Raw genomic sequence first — 19353 nt, forward strand, 5'->3', positions numbered from 1 at the left:
GTCTGTAAAACAAACACTGTCCTTACTTTGTGACCAATGGGGGACCAGCTATTTACACATTTTAGGTATAACTACAGGCTTCTGACAGTTCAAGGAGTGACACTGGGTGAAAGAGCAGGCAGGGGACTCATATGTTGCCAATCTTCACATTTTTACTGCAGAAAAACAGAGCCTTAAGATACATGTACATGTATAATAAAAGCATCTTTTCAGTAAGTCACATGAAATTTTATTACTACTTCTACCATGAATTTTCCAGTACTGCAGAAAGAATTTCAGACTGACATGCAACCTTCTGTTGAGGAAATAGTTTTAGTGAAAGGCTAGCCAGCAGCATGTACCATATTTACAAAGAAGCTACATGTACTTTGTACAAATATATGAAGAAAAATCTAACTTAAATAGTTGGTAACAAGTTTGGCATTGATATTTTGTTTGTACAGATATCTATTTTTTTTTATAATGACAACAGAGCAAGTCCAGAACACAATCTTATGCCATAAAGTTGAAGGACTGGTCAACCGTTAAATATACATTAAATTTTGGAACAGCAACATGAAACCTTTGCACTCCCTAAGTACCAGAGAAGAATCAAATCTCACATCATAAAGTGCACACAAAATCAACATTATAGTAATCAATCTGTCCAGAATACTGTCAACAAGAGAATCTACAATTTGTCCAATCCTTGACTATCTGTTTATGACAGCAAAGATTACAAAAGCAGTGATGTAAATGATTTTCTTGAAACTAAGGTGTAAAACTGCAGAGGAAGTCTGGAATGGGTAGAAGAAGTCAAAAGGCAGCTGAGTTTGGATGGTTGGGTACTCGGCCAGGGAGGCTGTGGGAGATGTGGAGGCATCGATGAAGGTAACACTGGACACAACCTCAAACTGCTGGCCAGTCTGTCCTCCCCCCGCCTGGCACAGTGTCCCCACACAGGTGAATGTGATGTCCTGCGGGTTCTCAAATCTCCTTCTCACAGCAAGGATTTTAGGCTGTGGGTTGGACAGTGCTCCAATATTAGAATACAGGACTTCTATGTGCATGCCCAGAACAACATTTCGACAAGTGGTTGTTCTAAAGCCGGTTGTTTGGACTAATGGTTCATTGTCCCCGAGGATTTCTACCCAGTCTCCAACTGCGTCTAGTTGAGAGTTTCCGTACACGGCCACGTGTGTTGGTGGGTTTGTTCCCTGTAAGGCATCAGTGATGGTGTTCTGGAGAAGTGTACAAACGCTTGTGATGTTGTTGAAGTAGACAGTCACCAGACATCCTGATCTCATGTCCTCACCAAACACGACCGGAGTCCTGTCACCCGACGACAGACAGCTGCCATCAGCTGTGCTGGACAGCATGGTCAGCCAGCTGTTCCTATTGCTGCTCACTTCGATGGATCGAACCTGTTCACCAGAAGTGGTTGATGTCGTCTCTACTAGAGTCCCTGCCAGCAAGGGTTCTCCGACTACATAACCAGGATTGCCACTTCTTCTAAAGCCTGCCACAGAATCCTGCTTGTTGAACGTAATTGCAGAAGTCTGTTGCACTGACGTCTGTGTAGAGTGAACTGATCCCAGGGTGAAGGAGACTTCCACGGCAGATATGCCTTGACTTCCATTGTGTGTCACGGTGTAAGCAACACTGAGAACCATATTGTCACAGAAGCCGCTGGTTCTATTGTAGACTGGCCCAGGTACGGAACCTCCAGTAAAACCACAGGTGACAATGTGGCCCTGTCTGTCCTGACAGGTAATGTTTGCCAGCGTGAAGTTCACCAGGTCGGGGTCGTCAAAAAGGTTGGTGGAGTTGTCAGCGGTGGTGTTCCCTGGCTGACTTGTTGAGACAGGAACGGTGACATTGGCTGTTGTCATGACAGCTGTGGTGACAGCAGTGACAGTTACTGTTGTTCCAGTTGTTGTGGGTGGAAGTGTGGATTGGAACAAGGCTGGTGTTCTCGCCACCTTTAACCCAAGATAATATATATTTGCATTCAGCGATGGACTTGTTTCACATTGATCAGCTAGGCTGTCCCACTCACGAGTGCAAGACGTTGTTTCATCCTGTAAAAATCCAGCAACACTACTGTCCAAGCAGTTAGATGTGATGTCTGCTTTGGGCAGCCCCAGTGTGCCCTGGGCACCACTCTCGTTCACAGTGTACACGGGGTCTCCAGACTTGTAGAAGTCCTCATATACAGTAGCTGTACTGTCGACTTGGCTGTATGAAGTTGTTTCATACGTCTGCAGTAGGTTCTGGAAAGCCTGCTCTGTATCTACTACGTCAGCACCTGTGTAGTAATTTCGTGCTGGGTAATTATCGGTGTAAATACAGAACAGGTTGTTGGACTCCAAGTTGGAGACAAACTGGGTGTTCTCAAACACGATGATATGATCCTGGACACAGAGCCGGTCATCCGGTTTGTACAGGTTCTCCAGACACTGGCTGAAGCTCTGCGCGTCCTGGCTGGTGCAGTCAGGGTCGCAACAACAGTTCACATCGCAGGCGCTGCGCGTCAGGTCACAGGTACAGCTGCCGACGTTAGTGTTGACCGGGAAGCTGGTCTGTGTCGCCGGTGCCTCTGTGGCAGGAGCGGGCGTCGTCGGGGCTGCAGTCGATGCCGCTGGAGTTGTCGGGAGTTGTGTTGACCCGGGCGCTGCCGTTGTTTGGGCCCGCGCGCTCAGTAGTATGCCAAGGAGTACGAAACAAGTCGTGAAAAACAAAATGTGGAATGTTGCCGCCATCTTGGTTTAACCGTCTCTATGGTGCGGTCAAAGGTCAATATGTGTTAATGTATTTTTTTTTATTTCAAAATTTATATCTGAATGGGGAGGATAATATGCCCAAGGTGTAAAAATTCGTCTCTGTGTATGTGTGTGGGAAGGGAACTCCTACTAACTGTGGCTAACAGAAAAAAACTGAAAATGGCACATGCGCACTGCTCCCCAGTTCGACGCGGTGTTTTTGAGTTCTTGTATTCATGGTTTACCAGGATGATTTCCAAACTCACGACATCAAGAGTAAATATTCCACCCAAAACGTGACGGAACTAGAACGGACGTCTGCGTATAGTAAGTGTTCACGTCTTTGTTGTTTGAGATGAAAAGGTTTCTCAGAAAGAAATGCTGAAACGAATTCCGTAGCGAAACCTGTTTTTCATTTTGAGTCTTTCTTCTGACCGCCATCTTGCTACTTGGGAGACATACTCCTTTCACTTCCTAGCCCGGTATTTTGCGAATTATTTACAAATATGTCGCGCACGGTAAAATTAATAAGTGACTGTCGCAAACAAACAATTATGGAAGAATTAATTAGCCAATCTACAGAAATAAACCGTACTACATAATTTTTTGTACTAGTACAACTGTTTTTGCATAATTTTTGTGTCGGGAAAAGGTGAAAAATGTGATACACTGATAATTATGATAAATTGTATTGAAATTTTTATACAGCTGGGCCACCTCCTGTTCAGTTTTGAACCGGGAGAGAAACCCTGTACCTACCCTCGCCCTTTTTTCATTGGAGGGGGGGGCACTTTCCATGACTATAACTGTCTTCAGATAAAAGATACAATATTATTTTTACTTTTATTAGAAAGCTGCGATTGTAAGCTTTCCAGAACTATATAGTTCTATATGTACATATAGAATACAACATGGGGTATTCCGTATCGCCCGAGGTATCGGCCCGACCGCGGGTCCGACTCGCGGGAGGGCCGGGACAGAGGGCGATGCGGTATACACCGTGTTGTATTTTATTTATGTCATACCCACCCAAGAAAACACGCCTTTCAATGCAAGATGAGCCAAAAGTTGGTGCCCCTAAACCCTCAAATGCAACAACATCAATTCTAACGTCCGGATTCTGGATACGAATTTTCGAAAGCGGCGCACACAGTTAGGGCAAAACACGTTTGAATCGTTCTATGGAAGCAATGGAGCCCGGGCCGTACCGTAAAGTACGGCCCAGTCCGGAACTCATTATCGAACGTTATTGCGGTCCGGGTATGATATAAAAACATATACATAGTTTGGTGTTGTTAAATTGGTGTGGCCTTACGTTTCAGCCCTGCACATTTGTCTGCCACCAGCCCTGAATCAGGGGCAATATTACTTTTAAGTTTTAATCAGGATCATGTGAAATTGATGATAGATGGGAAATTGATGATAGATGGTGAAACAGTGATCAGACTCTTCCTTCATGTTGTCCCCAATGTTAGAAATAGAATAACCGTACGTGAAGACCTGGTGTGATCTATCTGCCATGTCAGACTCTGCAGCTGTATCAGTAAAGCCAACTTATAACCACCCTTCGGCGTAACACACCAGCTTTGCAGACGCGTGGCGTGGCGGCAGCTAGCCATATGACACTGAACAACTTGTTACACTCAATCTTTGCACATTTGATTGCAGGAGTTGTTTAAAGCTTTCTAGTGATGATGCCCCAACTGTGCTTGGTGGCAACGAGTTCCAGTCTACAAATACAAGTTTTTGAACACCTCAATTCTTGGTTGATAACTCTGATATTTGAAAATTGAAGGCATGACTGTTTCTTGTTCTTTTCTGGGCTGGTATCAGATACTTAGTGGTTGGTACGTCCACCAGTTTATTAGTCATTTTGTACATCATCCTTCCTTCCTTCATGTTGTTCCCAATGTTAGGATGACCGTACGTGAAGACCTGGTCCATCTGCCATGAGTTCTACAGCGGAGAAGAAGTTCTCCAACCTGCGGCGTCGGCTGGACCAGCTGGGCTATCGGCAGCCGCTGGGCGTTGAAAGCCTGCCCCTGGTGGAGAAACTGTTTGCAGACCTGGTTCATACAACAGAGAGCCTCAAAAACCTGAAATTGCAGGTATGTACTCGTATATTACTGTATACATTACTTACTTACATGTACTTAGGCCACACCAATTTAATTCCTTGGTTAACAGATTTTTCTAGAAAAATAATGGAGCGGGCGGGCGAAAAAAACAAGGCCTAGGCATCCTATTATGTCCCAAAATGATATGATAGGAGCCATGAAGTCAACACACCAGGCTGGTTCAAAATTTAAACAATAAATTTTGAACTTTTAATGATTGTTACCATTGCATTGAAACTTTGAAAGATGGAATAACTGTAACAACTAGGATGAAAAGGACTGTTTTCAACTGTTCGGGGCAAAATATGAGCATTTTGCAGTTGATTCTGAATTTTTATTTCCAAATCAGAAAAAAATGAAGCGGGCGAATCTGTTAACCAAGAAATTACTGGTAAATTGGTGTGGCCTTACTTTGGTCGAGCTCCCGCTCGAACCAAACACTTGTAAGCATCCACCATCCCTGACTCTCTGTCCTCCATCAGAGACTGGATTTCACCTACATGTACTTCAGTTAGGCTGGTGTCAATGATCTAAGGTGGTCAATGTAGTAATTCCTACATGTACGTAGGTCTCCCTTGACTTCTTTCCAGGCCTTTTGTACTATTGTAGGCTCCCAAAGGACAAGGTTGGAAGCTACAATGTCAGGATGTCTGACGCAGTGTGCAGCTAGTTTCATCCTGCGAGTTTTGATTTTCTCTGTAACTGTTAGCAAATCCTGATACAGGTGCTCATTGGGGACTGGGGTTTTTCCTTCCAGATGTTCAGACATATAGTATACGGAGTATTTATACACTTCTTGAGGGATTTAGTGAGCGTACAAGCTTCTTCCATACAGTAGGATTAATTCTACTGTGGCAATGAAGAGAATTTTGGTATAAATATACATGTATTTATTGTTCATGTGTCTTCAATTTTGAAATTGTGGCGAAAATCAATGCGCGCGCGGAATGTCATCCATAAATATAGTATAGCCTAAGCAGGGTATTTGTAATTTTGTTTTGGTGCAGAGTAGCAAAGTGTCGCAGCAGCCCAGAGAGACTGAGGATGACACAGCAGAGCCGTATCGCACAGAGAACGCTCGACTGGTGTCAGAGAACACCCAGGTACACCTAGAACTCATCAACATCAAGGAAGGAGCAGAAAAACAAGCTAAAGGTACGGAAGTGTACATGTATGTGCAAGTATGACATTTTTAACATCAAAATTCACTTAGTTTGATTCTTAAGAAGCTTTGATTGGCTTGTTTTAAAACTTGGTAGGTGGGTACGCCTTGATCAAACCTAGAAATGATTAGATTTTGGACCCCCTGGCAGCTTTCCTTGGTAATGCAGCGGAACGTCCAGTTTTCATATCGCGTGATCTGGACATGATAGGGTCAGGTAGGTGCATGGCTCTTGACAGGAAGAATTGGCATTAGTTTAGTCCCCCTGGCAGCTTGTTATGGAACTGCAGGTCCTAGAGCATTTGTTTAAAAATCTTTTGAGGAAGAATAACTCAAGAACTGGTCAACACATTACAGACTATCATGATTTTTGGTATGTGCATGTAGGTAGCTGAAGTGATGCTTGACATGATCATATAACAATTATGTTAATCAAGATCTAATTTGCAAGACTAAATCAGTTGAGCTCGATAATATTGATAGTATTACAACTACCGTATTTAATTTAGAGCAATAGGATCGTTGGCAAATATATTGATTATGGAAATTAAGACCTAGTTTGCATAATAATGGGAAATTGTTATAATTTCAAAATGATAACTGCTAGGAGTTTAATACTAGTACTTGCTGCATTCATTCAATATGCGAGTGTCATTGAATATTATTTATTCAAATCAGGACCTCATTTGTATAATTAATGAGGAAATGGTACAGTACCGACCTTGGAATGCACATGAAATCCCGCGGGATACTCGGTGGGATCTTGCTGGATATCCCACGGGATTTCCGCCATATGCTGATCTCTCCCATAGCCCATCTTTGGTGTGAGACCTTAAAGTTTTGCACAAGTCCTGATAGCTCAATTGGTAGAGTGCCTCGCTTTGTAACCGGGAGGTCGTGATTTCAAACCCCGGCCCGGTCACACCAAAGACTTTAAAAATGGTACACAGTTCTTTCTCTGCTTAGCACCCAGTACATACAATGTATGAGAAAGAGTGTGGGAAGGTCAAACACACAGCACTACCAGCGGACCAGCCCCCTGCTGTATAATTAGTGCACAACTGTGTGTTGCCCAAGGGCTACGGAAATGGATATGGGCACCAAACCCTATGGTCTGCACAGAGCACGGGAGACCTGAAAGTGCCAGTTATCCTTTTTTAGAAGCATTTCTTCTTGTTGTGTTCTAAAGTTGTTTTTGAGAATTGCTTAATCCACAAATCCTGAGTGTAATTTTACACTGAATGAACAGAAAGATAATGACGCCCAATTTAATGCCAACATCAATAATTTAGTTCACCCTTGAGTTGGCAGGTGGGCTAAACGCAGGATTACAACTAGAATTTGACCTGCCAACATGTACTCTACCAAACCCCGGCGTAAAGGCTGTTCTGTGTGTGGCTATGTTGTTTCCCATGTTGTGATATCAGCAGGGAGAGACAGTAGGAGATGTGGTAAGGACTACACAGTCAACTGATATCAGGGCATGGTGTTATATGGACACAGTGATACCACATGATAGCAGGCTGCAGGGTTCTAGCTAGTGCAAAGTAGCATAGGGGCTCCCTACGCTATAATTTGACCCCCTATGCTAAATTTCCCCCCTATGCTAATTTTTAATACAGCATAGGGGCATTGTGACTGTATTTCTTTGTTCAAGAATGCCAGATCAAATGTGAAAAATCAAGGATCATACTACATTGTACATACCTTAGAAATATTTTTTTTTCCTTTTGGGTATCCCTCAAATCGCCTCAAATTTTTAAAAGCTCCGCTTCGCTCCCTCATCATGCGGCCAGTGCCACTACGCTAAAATTAAATCCTAGCTAGAACCCTGGGCTGGCTATGTTCTGTGTGGTATGCAGCTCCTGCAATAGTAATGTATATGTGCTATCAGTATGTGTTACTACTACTAGGCTCTTCATTTTGCTGGGATGCTTGAATTGTTCAACTTGGCTATGAGCTGTGGCTATATAATATGTAACTGTACCAGTGTCATTAACCACATACTGTGCAGTTACGTATTTTGATCACTAGAAATTGAGGAATAGTATGACTGCCACATGGGTATGTAGAAAAAAGAATGTACCTTTACATAACATGCAGTTGTAGGTCTTTCTATTCTGTATTGTCCTCAAATAACCCTCACAAAGGACCGATCAAGGATCATTAATCAATTTGTTCAATGAGATGTTAGATAGACATTTGACTTCTGATGTAATAATATATTGCAGGGCTCAAAATTCATTTTTGGGAGTAGGTGCACTGGTGCACCCAACCTAAAAATTGGGTGCACAAAAAATATTTTAGGTGCACTATACAGGTAAAATAAGAATGTCTGACTTAGCAAAAACTATCATTATGTTTCATTACAAGAAAAGGACTATTAGTATAACAATGATTGTATTATTGTTTCTGAAACTTAGATGTTAAGAATATGCTGTAACTACTAGACATATAATATCTTTACATACGTTAAACCTAAGAAAATGCACCCACAGAAAAAAAAATTGTGTGCACATGCACCCAGTATTTTGGGCCCTGTATTCCCAAGTGGAGCTTGTTTTAGTTTACAATTTAACTTTAATAGTAGTTAGGTATGCTTATATGGGTGGAACTTAATTTTTGATCAATTGATTGTTTTATTTAATGTATAAATTAGCAGCAGGTACAGGGCTAGAATTAATTTTTGGGAATAGGTGCACTAGTGCACCCAACCTGAAAAATTGGGTGCACAAAAAAAATTGGGGTGCACCAAAATTATAAAATGTCAGCAACTACAATGTCAGCAACAACTAATTATATTTCATTTCTAAAGGAAAGTACTACAACAATGGTTTTATTGTCTTTCTGACACTTAAATCTTAAGAATTTGCTGTATCCTACTAAAAGAATACATTAAACATTTTAAACCTGTGAACATATTTGGGTGCACTGGTGCACCCACAAAAAAATGGGTGCACAGCTTCAAATTTGGGTGCATTAAGGTGCACATGCACCCAGTATTTGATAATTAGTTGGGAACATTGTTGCCCTAAGGTGTCATGTACAATAGTGCACTTCTCTCTTAGTGACTTAACCCTGTGATTAAAATGTTCAGTCTTGGTGTGTGTATCAGTGTCAATGTTGTTGTGTGTGCTTGTTTAGATCTCAAGGCAACCATCCGGAAACTTGAACATGAGAATGCTGATCTACGCTTCCTCAACACACAGTACATCCACAAGGTAGACTTCATGTTCTTCTTATGTTAGCATGAAAGTTCATCTGTGTTGGTACAAGTCATTATGAAATAAAGACTAAGCTTCAACTTCCAACACTTAGATTACTGAATTGGGACTTACCCCAAATTTTCGGTTGACTCCATCAACCTTGTTCACGGAATGAATCCATCTACTCTTGGAACGTGACGTCAGAGACAAAGGAGGCGATCTACATAAGAGCCCACAGACTGAACAGAGACGGGGGGCGACACAAGTTATCTGGCACGTATGACCCGCTACTACGGTCACGTGTCTCTGACGTCACGTTCCAGGAGTAGACGGGTCCATTCCGTGAACAAGGTTGATGGAATCAACCGAAAATTTGGGGTAAGTCCCAATTCCGTAATCTAAGTGTTGGAAGTTAAAGCTTACCTTGTAAGTTCTTACATATGTTGTTACATTCATATGATTTCACCCTTTATTGAGCTGAGGACTAGGACAAAACATGATGTTGTGTTTCCTGTTTCCCGAGTGACCCTAAAAGAAATGCAGATTTTAGCCTTTTTGTGTGGACTACACTTGTGTGAAGCAAGGGACAATAACAATTTTTAGAGCTGATCGACCCTTTCTAGCTCCATGATCTTACACCTGTGATGAAACGTACAATCTGTTTTCCAACTTTGACGTTGAAAATGTCAGTGCTCTCTTGCAAGTTTTTCTTTGTTAAACTGTATTGTAGAAGTTAAGATCACTAAAGTAGAGACCACCTAAAAAAGAAACAAGTGACTGTGTCCATAGGAAATATGCATTTACAAATAAAAACTGCTACTGTAAAAAGAAAGAAACGTGCATCATCACGAACATAAATACAACGGACACAATCATATCTTTTTCCTGCAAACACATTTAAAATCAGCGCCCATACATAAACACTGGCCAACCCACAGCTGTTTCTGATTAACCGATCCACCCTACGTCTGCTTGAGAACCCCCACCCCCCGCTATTGAAAACAACAGGTTTTTCGCTGCCAGTCCAATATGCCCTTTAATATAGGGGTGCATCTGAAATATTCCATTGATAGCAAAAACAGCTACGGTAAAAGTAAAAATACATGCATCATCACGGGCATGCCTGCAGACGATGTATAAAATTACATAATGATTAAACTAAGGGAACTCTGTGTTTTAGCTGCGAACACAAAAAACGTCTGACCACAATACTCCTGCAGGAGGTATACCTCCTTCAAGGAGTAAAAAAAAGAAAAACTCCCTACCTTCAGTACAGGACTGAAGAAACAAACACAAAACTTTTTTTGTAGGCCCTATCAGTATCACATCATTTGGGGCTATGTAGGGTGCCTGTAAGAGGCGGCTGTATACATGTATATCCTCGGCCTAGTCTAGTCTGCCCAGGTCTATGATATGTATTGTGTGTGACTAGGGCTGCATAATAGTATTGGCCCGGTCTGAAAAAAACGGAATGTCGGTGGACCGGTTTTTTGGACCAGAACAAAAATTCATACTTGATCACTACACACAAGGAGGCCTGCCAGGAAAATGAACATTCAGCGTTAAAATAAAGAGATTTACCTGAAGTTTCCGTCTCTGAAAACTAATGAGAGGTGAGATAGGAAACCTACATGTAGTTGTATCATCCATGGTTATATTTGATGTTCTTTGAAAGATACACAACAAAATTGTCAACAGTTTCTGTCATTATTGAAGAATTTCAGTAGAACATGTGACGCGCATGAATTTTCAGGTACAGGTACAGGTCCGGACCTTAGACCTAAACCTCTGTACCTGTACCTGATGTTACGAAAAGGTACGCAGCCCTATGTGTGACGTGGTGTCTGTGTAAATGTACAGGTTCGTGCTGTGGAGAGAGATAAGAAATCCATGAAAGACAAGATCCAGCAGCTTCAGGAGAAAAACCTCCAGGCCGTGGTGCAGACTCCAGGTAACAATGCAACCAATACATACAATAGGGTCTAACACCCACGCACATGTCAAAACTTGCAATGTCATGACTACTGTAGTATGACGGCTTAGACATTAAACAGCCTCATGCCCGTAGCCAGGATTTTCCTACTGTCCGTTAGGTACTGTACATAGCTTCCTTGAAAATAGAACCTTCTGAAATAGCAGTTTCTGCATTTTGAGTACACATTTTGTATTTCAAGTAAAAATTAGAGACAAAAAGCATTCTAGTCCCGCTGGTGATACAAATCAGTCCACCTTTTAAAGAAAAATCTTGGACCTTTACAGAAAAAAGTGGACCCTTGAGTGGGGGGGGGGGTTCCCTGGCTACGGGCATGAGCTCAATGTCTCTTTTACCAGGTCCCTATAATTTATAGTAATAAAAATTTGATACAATTATCTTCACCCCCTTTGTGACAAATGAATGATTGTTGAAATTGGAGACATGATGATATAGTTATTACCTACATGTACATGATGTAAATAAGTAATAGACCCATTCAACTTTCACGGATCGCATAAACTGCTTACGTCACAGGGGGGACATTTCGAAAGAACGTCGTTCAAGAACGCTGAAGTCGAACGCAGCTTGCGCTCGCGGTGTCCCCCTTGGCAGATAATTTTTTTTACTAAAAGGTTACGGTAAGGCCACACCAATTTAATTTCTTGGTTAACGGATTCGCCGCTTCATTTTTTTCCGATTTGCAAATAAAAATAAAAATCCAGAATCAACTGCAAAATGCTCATATTTTGCCCTGAACAGTTGAAAACAGACGTTTTCATCCTAGTTATTACAGTTGCTCCATCTTTCAATGCAATGGTATCATTAAAAGTTCATAATTCATTGTTTAAATTTTGAACCAGCCTGGTGTGTTGACTTCATGGCTCCTATTGTACCATTTTGGGCCATAATACGATGCCTAGGTCTGTTTTTTTTTTTTTCGCCCGCCCGCTCCATTATTTTTCTAGAAAAATCCGTTAACCAAGAAATTAAATTGGTGTGGCCTAAGTATCTATTTTCTCGGTAATATATGCGGAAATGACAGGAAGACAGGCACCAACTTTGTGTGGTGGCACTACGTTCAACAATTTAATGTTAATTTGTTCTGTGACGTATGCAGTTTATGCGTCCCGTGAAAGGAACTTTCGAAATGTCCCCCCTGTGATCTTGTTTCTATTCGAAATGTCCCCCCTGTGACGTGGTGTCTACTCGAAATGTCCCCCTGTGATGTAAGCAGTTTATGCGATTCGTGAAAGTCAAATGGGTCTATTAAAGTACAGGCTAAGTGTCCAGTTTTCCCCTGACTGTAGGTGGGAAGAAGCGGAACATTCCGTTCCACAGACAGCGTATGGAGATAGACTCGCTGGTGCCCCCAGCAGACCCCCCCAGCCCCCCGCCCAGCCCCCTGGTGGAGGACCCTTACATTGCAGACCTGCTGGAGGTGGCAGACAACAGGATAGAGACCCTCACCAAGGACAGCCAGAGGTTACATGAGGACAAGGAGTCATTGGACAGAAGAATCAAGACACTGACTCGACAGGTACCATTTTATTAGTAGTCAGTAGAGTAGAGCAGAGCATTGCAGAGTAGAGCTGTCAGTCGGGTGCAGCAGACAGGCAAAGGCAAGGTTCATGCAGAGCTTCTTCTTCTCAGAGCTGCCTACACCTCAGCAAGCACAGAGCACTCTGCTCTACTCTACTCTGCTTTACTCTACTCTATTCTACTTTGCTGTACTCTGCTCTGCTCTACTGTACTCTATTCTACTCTACTCTTTTCTACCAGTGTAACTCTATTCTACTCTGCTCTGCTCTATTCTACTCTACTCTTCTCTATTCTACTCTACACTTCTCTACTCTGCTCTACTCTATTCTACTCTGCTCTGCTGTACTCTGCTCTGCTTTTACTCTGTGAGGCCACACCAATTTAATTTGTTGGTTCTCGGTTTCACCTCTTCATTTTTTTCTGGTTTCAAAAAAAAAAAAAGATTCTGGTTCTGAATCAACCCAAAATTGCTCATATTTTTCCCCCATCAGTTGAGGAAAGTCCTTTTCTTCCTAGTTGTTACAGTCTTTTCACATATCAATGCAGTGATTTGATTAAAAGTTCAAAATTCATTGTTTGAATATTAACCCATCCTATTGTACTCTTATAGCATTTAGGGCTATAATAGTATGCCTAGACCTCTTTTTAGTTTTATTTATTTTGCCCTGTTCTCTTCATATTTTTTTCTGAATAAATCCGCAGGAGTATTGTGGCCAGATGGTTTTTCATGTTCGCACCAAAATACAGGGTTCTCTTTGTTTAATCGGCATGTAATTTTATACGTCATCTGCTGGCATGCCAGTGGTGATGCACATGTCTTTATTTCTACCGTAGCAGTTTTCGCGGTCAATGTAATATTTCTGATGCACCCCTACATTTATGAGCCAAATTGGAATGGCCGAGAAAAACCTGTTGTTTTGAGTAGCGGGTGGGGGGTGGGGGTTCGTTTTTCTCAAGCAGACGTTGCGGTGGGTCGGTAATCAGAAACAGTTGCGGGTCGCCTGTTCTTAAACGTATGGGGCTGTTTTTCAAATGTGTTGGCAGCTCAAAGTCATAGTTCTCGGTGTTGTATTTCTATGTAATTGGGCATGTGGTGTGCCAATATGTTCGTGATGATGCACGTTTTTTTCTTTTCACCATAGCAGTTTTCATATTGAAGTAAATGCATATCTCAGAAACACCCCTATTTTTGTAATCCCATGGAATAGGCCATAGCTTAAGTAGCTGTGTTGTAGGCGAGATTCTGGAAGCAGATATTACTCTGATGTCCCGATTAAACGTACCGGTACGTTTATTTTTTTCGGCCCGAACGTCCACCCGGTACACTCTTATTAGGGACGGTACGTTTATTAATTTTTGGGGAAAAATTGTCCATACGTACCGCACCATCAGCAAGTGGCCGGCGGCCGCAAAATTCGGCAACACGTCACAGATAAATATTTGGTCCATGATAGCGGCATTTCCCATGAATATAATGTATATTATTTATTTTTCGCCTGCTGTCCATTTTTAAGTCCCAAAACGTCTGAAAAAGCAAAAATTTGCCCACAAAACCGAAGGGGAAGGCGAGTAGCTAATCGACGTATTTAGCACATGGCGGCCGCAAGTCCTTGTCAAAATCGGCAACGCGGCAGAAAAATGCCTGGTCCATTTTAGCGATATTTACCATGAAAATAACGTATGTGGTTTATTTTCCCTCTGGTGTTAGTTTTTAGGTCCCGAAACCCCTAAAAAAGTAGAAATTTGCCCACAAGACGGACGGCCGACGTGGGGAGGGCGCCTAGCGCCTGAGCAGCATGACCCGTAGAAAGTCAAAGGTCATAGGGCACCCATATTGCGCAATCACCGTAAAAGCGCCGATTTAGCTAATTTTAGGGCGTTTAAAATTGATACAATCACATTATCGATTTTTAAAAAAACAATGAGATGGAAACCAATCAAAATTTTATGCTGAATAATATTTTTTTTCTTCAAAAGTTTTCTTCTTCAGAAGTTTTCTTCTTCAGAATCCAGAGTGACTTTGACCAGACTAGACAATGTACCATACCAAATAATTATTATGTGGAAATGGATTTTGTTGTACATATACTCATTAAACCCCTATATTTGTACTTAATTGGGCTTGATTTTCTATCTCTTAAGTTAGTCAGATTTTCAACTCAAGTTGCAGGAGAAGGCTTAGCAAAGTGCATTTCAGAAGTGTAAAATGCAATAGCTTCTCCTACGGATTTTGTATTTCCCCAAAACAAGTACAATATATATATACTCATTAATTAAAGTGATATATACTCACTAATTAAATGTAACAGTGAAAGATTTGCCCATATATTGGTATTGAAATAAAGAGCACATTTTAGTATCATGGACACACAGTTCACCTGTCAATTTGGTCATTTTCCGGGGGGTACGTTTATTCCGGAGGGTATGTTTATTAGACTTTGAAGATTTGTCCGGGGGGTATGTTTATTCCGGGGGGTATGTTTATTAGGGACATGAGAGTAGGTGGTTGTTGTGTAAAATCGTTTGCGAGTATCTGTTGGGATTATGACTTATGGTATGCACCTGCTACGATGCCTTGTCAAATAAATAATATGTAGCAAAGAAAAGATACTGTTATCAAAGATGACTTTTCTCCTGTTTAGATTGTCGTGTTGTTGAGCTTATGTACATGTATAATTTTACAAAATGTAAAACTTCACAGAGAATTGTCGCCTATGGACACTTTTTTTTTTCATAAAAAATCGAAGAAGGAACAAATAAAATTGATGCGGCCCAAGTAACATCGGTTAGCTGAGTCAGTATAAGGCCACATCAATTTAATTTCTTGGTTAACAGATTCGTCCGCTTCATTTGTTTCTGATTTGCAAATAAAAATAAAAATTCAGAATCAGCTGCAAAATGCTCATATTTTGCCCTGAACAGTTGAAAACAGTCCTTTTCATCCTAGTTGTTACAGTTATTCCATCTTTCAATGCAATGGTATCATTAAAAGTTCAAAATTCTTTGTTTAAATTTTGAACAAGCCTGGTGTGTTGACTCCGTAACTCCTATCGTACCATTTTGGGCCATAATAGGATGCCTAGGACTGTTTTTTTTTTTCGCCCGCCCGCTCCATTATTTTTCTAGAAAAATCCGTTAACCAAGAAATTAAATTGGTGTGGCCTAGTAATGAGTGATCACTGTCCCCGAGCCCAGTCCATTTATATGTGTTTAAGTAAACAATGAAGTGAGCTGTGAAAATATAGGGCATGAGTGACCACATGATAATAGGTGATAACAGCAGGACCTCCCCCTCATGTTTATCAATAGATGATAATTACCTGGACCTGTTAAGCCAGTTCACCTGCATACTGAGGGATAGTAACAGACAGCACAGTGGGGAAACTATCTCACACGGTGTGGCAAGCATGACTTCATGTATATGACTACTGTTTTATTGTCTGTTTAGTGTTAGATATGGGGTCAATGAATGACTGGGTAAGTACTACTTTGCATTGGTTGTTACACTTATGGGACAATCTTATCTGGCATAGTGAAACATGTTGCAGTGCAGTTGTTGTTATAACATGCAGTCATACAGTTGATGGAGTAACATTTAGGCAACCTCTACTCCAGATATTTGCTGTACTTTGATAATCGTTTTTTTTAGGTTACTTCTGTACTGCGAATTTATCATTACCCCAAATAATTTGCCTACTTAAATTTCTTTCTTCTGCACCTGCTGCCACCGTGAACATACATGTGTAGTTCCATGAACAATTGTCCATTTTTCTCAGACTGCAAAACTCTGCTACTGAGAATATTAAGTGATTTGCAGTATTGTCAGTACTCATTGTAACATGTCGTATGGGTTTATAGTGAACCGTCAACAAGTTTGAACTTTTCTTTGCAATCTTAACAAGAGAATCATGTCCAAGACTATCTTCTGGAATCTTTTGGAGTTCTTGTTTTAGAAGTTATGACGTTTTGGAATTGATTGTGGGTTCTGATGATATTAACTCCTGTCATCCTGGTACTACTGTTCTAACTGGAGATAAAATTGTGAAGGCAAACTGGTTTCTCATCTTTCTTAAAGACAGCACATCAGACACAATTAGAAAGTTTTCTGTGCCTAAGTTCCCAAAGGACGAGTCAGTTAAGGATATACCAGAAATTATAATTCAGGAATGAAAAATTTTAACAAAATGTGGCAGAACAAATTAATTGCTTATTTTCCAAACTAACAACTAGACATGTTCTAACTGTGAAATTTCAGTTTTCTTATTTCCTTTGCTTGTCTATCCCATACTGAATGTTATGGAATTGTCATTTATTCAGGTATTCATGCATTATAACTATATAAGGAAGTGTTGGTGCAGGTGCCCCCCCCCCCAAAAAAAAATAGTAATCTGAGGATGAAAGATACAGAATAGCCCAATACATTATGGCTGTTGTACCTTTTTATTTCACATTCCAAAAGTCTTTCTCCCAAGTTCCCTCTCTCAGAAGAAAAATAGATATTACATAATTACCTTCGCCAAGAAGGTTATGTTTTCAGAGGCGTTCGTGTATGTGTGTGTGTGTGTGTGTGTGTGTGTGTGTGTGTGTGTGTCAACAGCATAACTCGAGAAAGCTTAGATGGATTATCTTGATATTTGGTAGGTGGGTAGGTCTTGATGAGACCTCAAATGATTAGGTATTTTGGGGCCCCCTGGCGGCTTGTCATGGTACTGCAGCTGTAACTTCCGGTTTTGATATCTCATGATCCAGACATGCTAGGGTGACGAAATTTGGATGGCAGGTAGCTCTTGTGCTGGGGATGAAGTGACATGAGTTTGAGTCCCCTAGTTGCTTGCTCTAGAACTGCAGGGGGGTTTAAAGGACAAATGTTTAAAAGAGGATAACTCGAGAACCGATTGATGGATCATCGTGATTTTTGGTATGTAGGTAGCTTGAGTGATGCTTGACATAATGATATTACAATTATGCAAATATTGATGTAATTTGCATAATTAATGAGGAAATTCTATAAATCAGCTGCATACCATGATAGGAAGTTCAAGCTTGTAACATATGTTATTAAGAACGAGAAAAACACAGGCAAATATCGATTATGCAAATGAAGACTTAATTTGCATAATTAATGAGAAAATGTTATAATTGCATAGTGGTAACTGCCTGAAATTTCATACTTGGGATGTTTGAAAGTTAAGTGAAGGTGAACATAATTAAACATAACTTATTCAAATAAGGACACGACCACATTTGCATAATTCATGAGGAAATGCTATAATGGCATTCTTTGTTAAGATAAGACTGTCTTTTGGTGTAGAATATGATCAACAGACTGATATAATTCATGCAATCGAGGATCCTATCTGCATAATCAGGGTGATTAGTATATTTCTTATTTATAAAGGCTAACATCATTTGGCGAAGGTATGAGATCGTGGAACTCTAGTTGTACCATATTGTTACAGTTACTGTAACATGTTTACAGTTTCTGTAAAAACAGGTTATCTTACCCCATTTATTTTCCACAACAAGGCAGGGTTCCAAACATTCTCACCAATGTATTTTGTAGATCTTCCCCTCTAATTCATTAATACCTTGACTACTTGGCAATGCAGTCTGCCCTATAACATTACACTACTGCCTCTCTGGAGTTGGATCTACTGATATTCTATCTGCACGGTAACTAGAGACGCTTTCTGCAGGGGTAACTCTCAATGGCTTACTTATGCAAATTTGCTCTTGGTGTTTTCAACAGTAACCAATCACAGTATGTGGTAGCCGTGATTGGTCAGGCCCTTATCAGTGACGAGGCTGATTTGCATCAGAATGGGGGTCATTCAAATTGACCAGATGTTGAACAAGGGAAGGGAGCGTTGCACAAATCATGCCGCCGTGTTTGCAAACTTTAGACGGGCAGTTTGAAATCCTGCCCGGAGTGGCAGTTGAAATTTGAATTTGCTAGAGTGGAGTACAGCAATTGCAAGTCAAGTGTGGGGCATTATTATGTGTTGTTCCTGTCAGAGGCTGTAACAAGGGTTGGTGTATTTGGTGAGTAGATCAAGCCAGCAGAACCTGCTATTTAAGCCGGTACTCAGTAATATTTACAGTGTTTTATTTCCTAACTTCTAAACTTTAAATCAAACAGAAGGTTTATTTTTGATTGCCATTTATACAGCTATTTTCAGGTGAAAATGGACCATTGATACCTGCTTCCATCGGTTTTAATTACAAATGTTGTTAAGTGGCGGTTAGCAATGTTTACTCTCCTGGCCGTACGGGGGGAAGTCTGTGATAATCACCTGTTTTCTGTGTCCTTTTACGCGGAGTGAACTGATTTTCTACCACAGTGAGTTTGAAAGGAAAGGCCTCTGCCCTCGGGGTGGCATGGGTGCAGGTGCTTCACCTAACTACTGTAATTCACTTTATGTTCATGGTAGCAAAAGTTCATGGTCTGAGAAAAATGGACATGTTCACAGAACTACATGTATATATTCACTGTAGTGACAGGTGCAGGAAAAAGAAATTCCTGAAATTATTTGTTAACTGTAATGATAAGTTCACAGTACAGAAGTGACAGTAAAACAGTGAATATAACAGTACAGTGAAAAAAATCAGGAAT

The 19353-nt window shown here is 40.9% G+C and overlaps 2 protein-coding genes across 2 annotated transcripts in view; one reads left to right on the forward strand and one right to left on the reverse strand.

The window, feature by feature from the left end:
• Positions 1–134: 134 nt before the first annotated feature.
• Positions 135–2769, reverse strand: LOC109470049 (tectonic-3-like). The gene has a single exon (XM_019768826.1). The coding sequence runs from the start codon at positions 2739–2741 to the stop codon at positions 693–695; it is 2049 nt and encodes a 682-aa protein (XP_019624385.1). The 5' UTR covers positions 2742–2769; the 3' UTR covers positions 135–692.
• Positions 2770–2944: 175 nt separating this feature from the next.
• LOC109470046 (centrosomal protein of 135 kDa-like) overlaps positions 2945–19353 on the forward strand; it is a 51763-nt gene continuing 35354 nt past the window's right edge. Inside the window, exons 1-6 of the mRNA XM_019768824.1 lie at positions 2945–3068; positions 4658–4849; positions 5866–6013; positions 9165–9241; positions 11087–11177; positions 12509–12738. Coding sequence (XP_019624383.1) covers positions 4691–4849; positions 5866–6013; positions 9165–9241; positions 11087–11177; positions 12509–12738 — 705 coding nt within the window. The 5' untranslated portion in view covers positions 2945–3068; positions 4658–4690. The remainder of the gene's footprint in view (positions 3069–4657; positions 4850–5865; positions 6014–9164; positions 9242–11086; positions 11178–12508; positions 12739–19353) is intronic.

Source organism: Branchiostoma belcheri, unplaced genomic scaffold (assembly GCF_001625305.1).
Source record: "Branchiostoma belcheri isolate BF01 breed outbred unplaced genomic scaffold, Haploidv18h27 scaffold218, whole genome shotgun sequence".
Taxonomy (NCBI): Eukaryota; Metazoa; Chordata; class Leptocardii; order Amphioxiformes; family Branchiostomatidae; genus Branchiostoma; species Branchiostoma belcheri.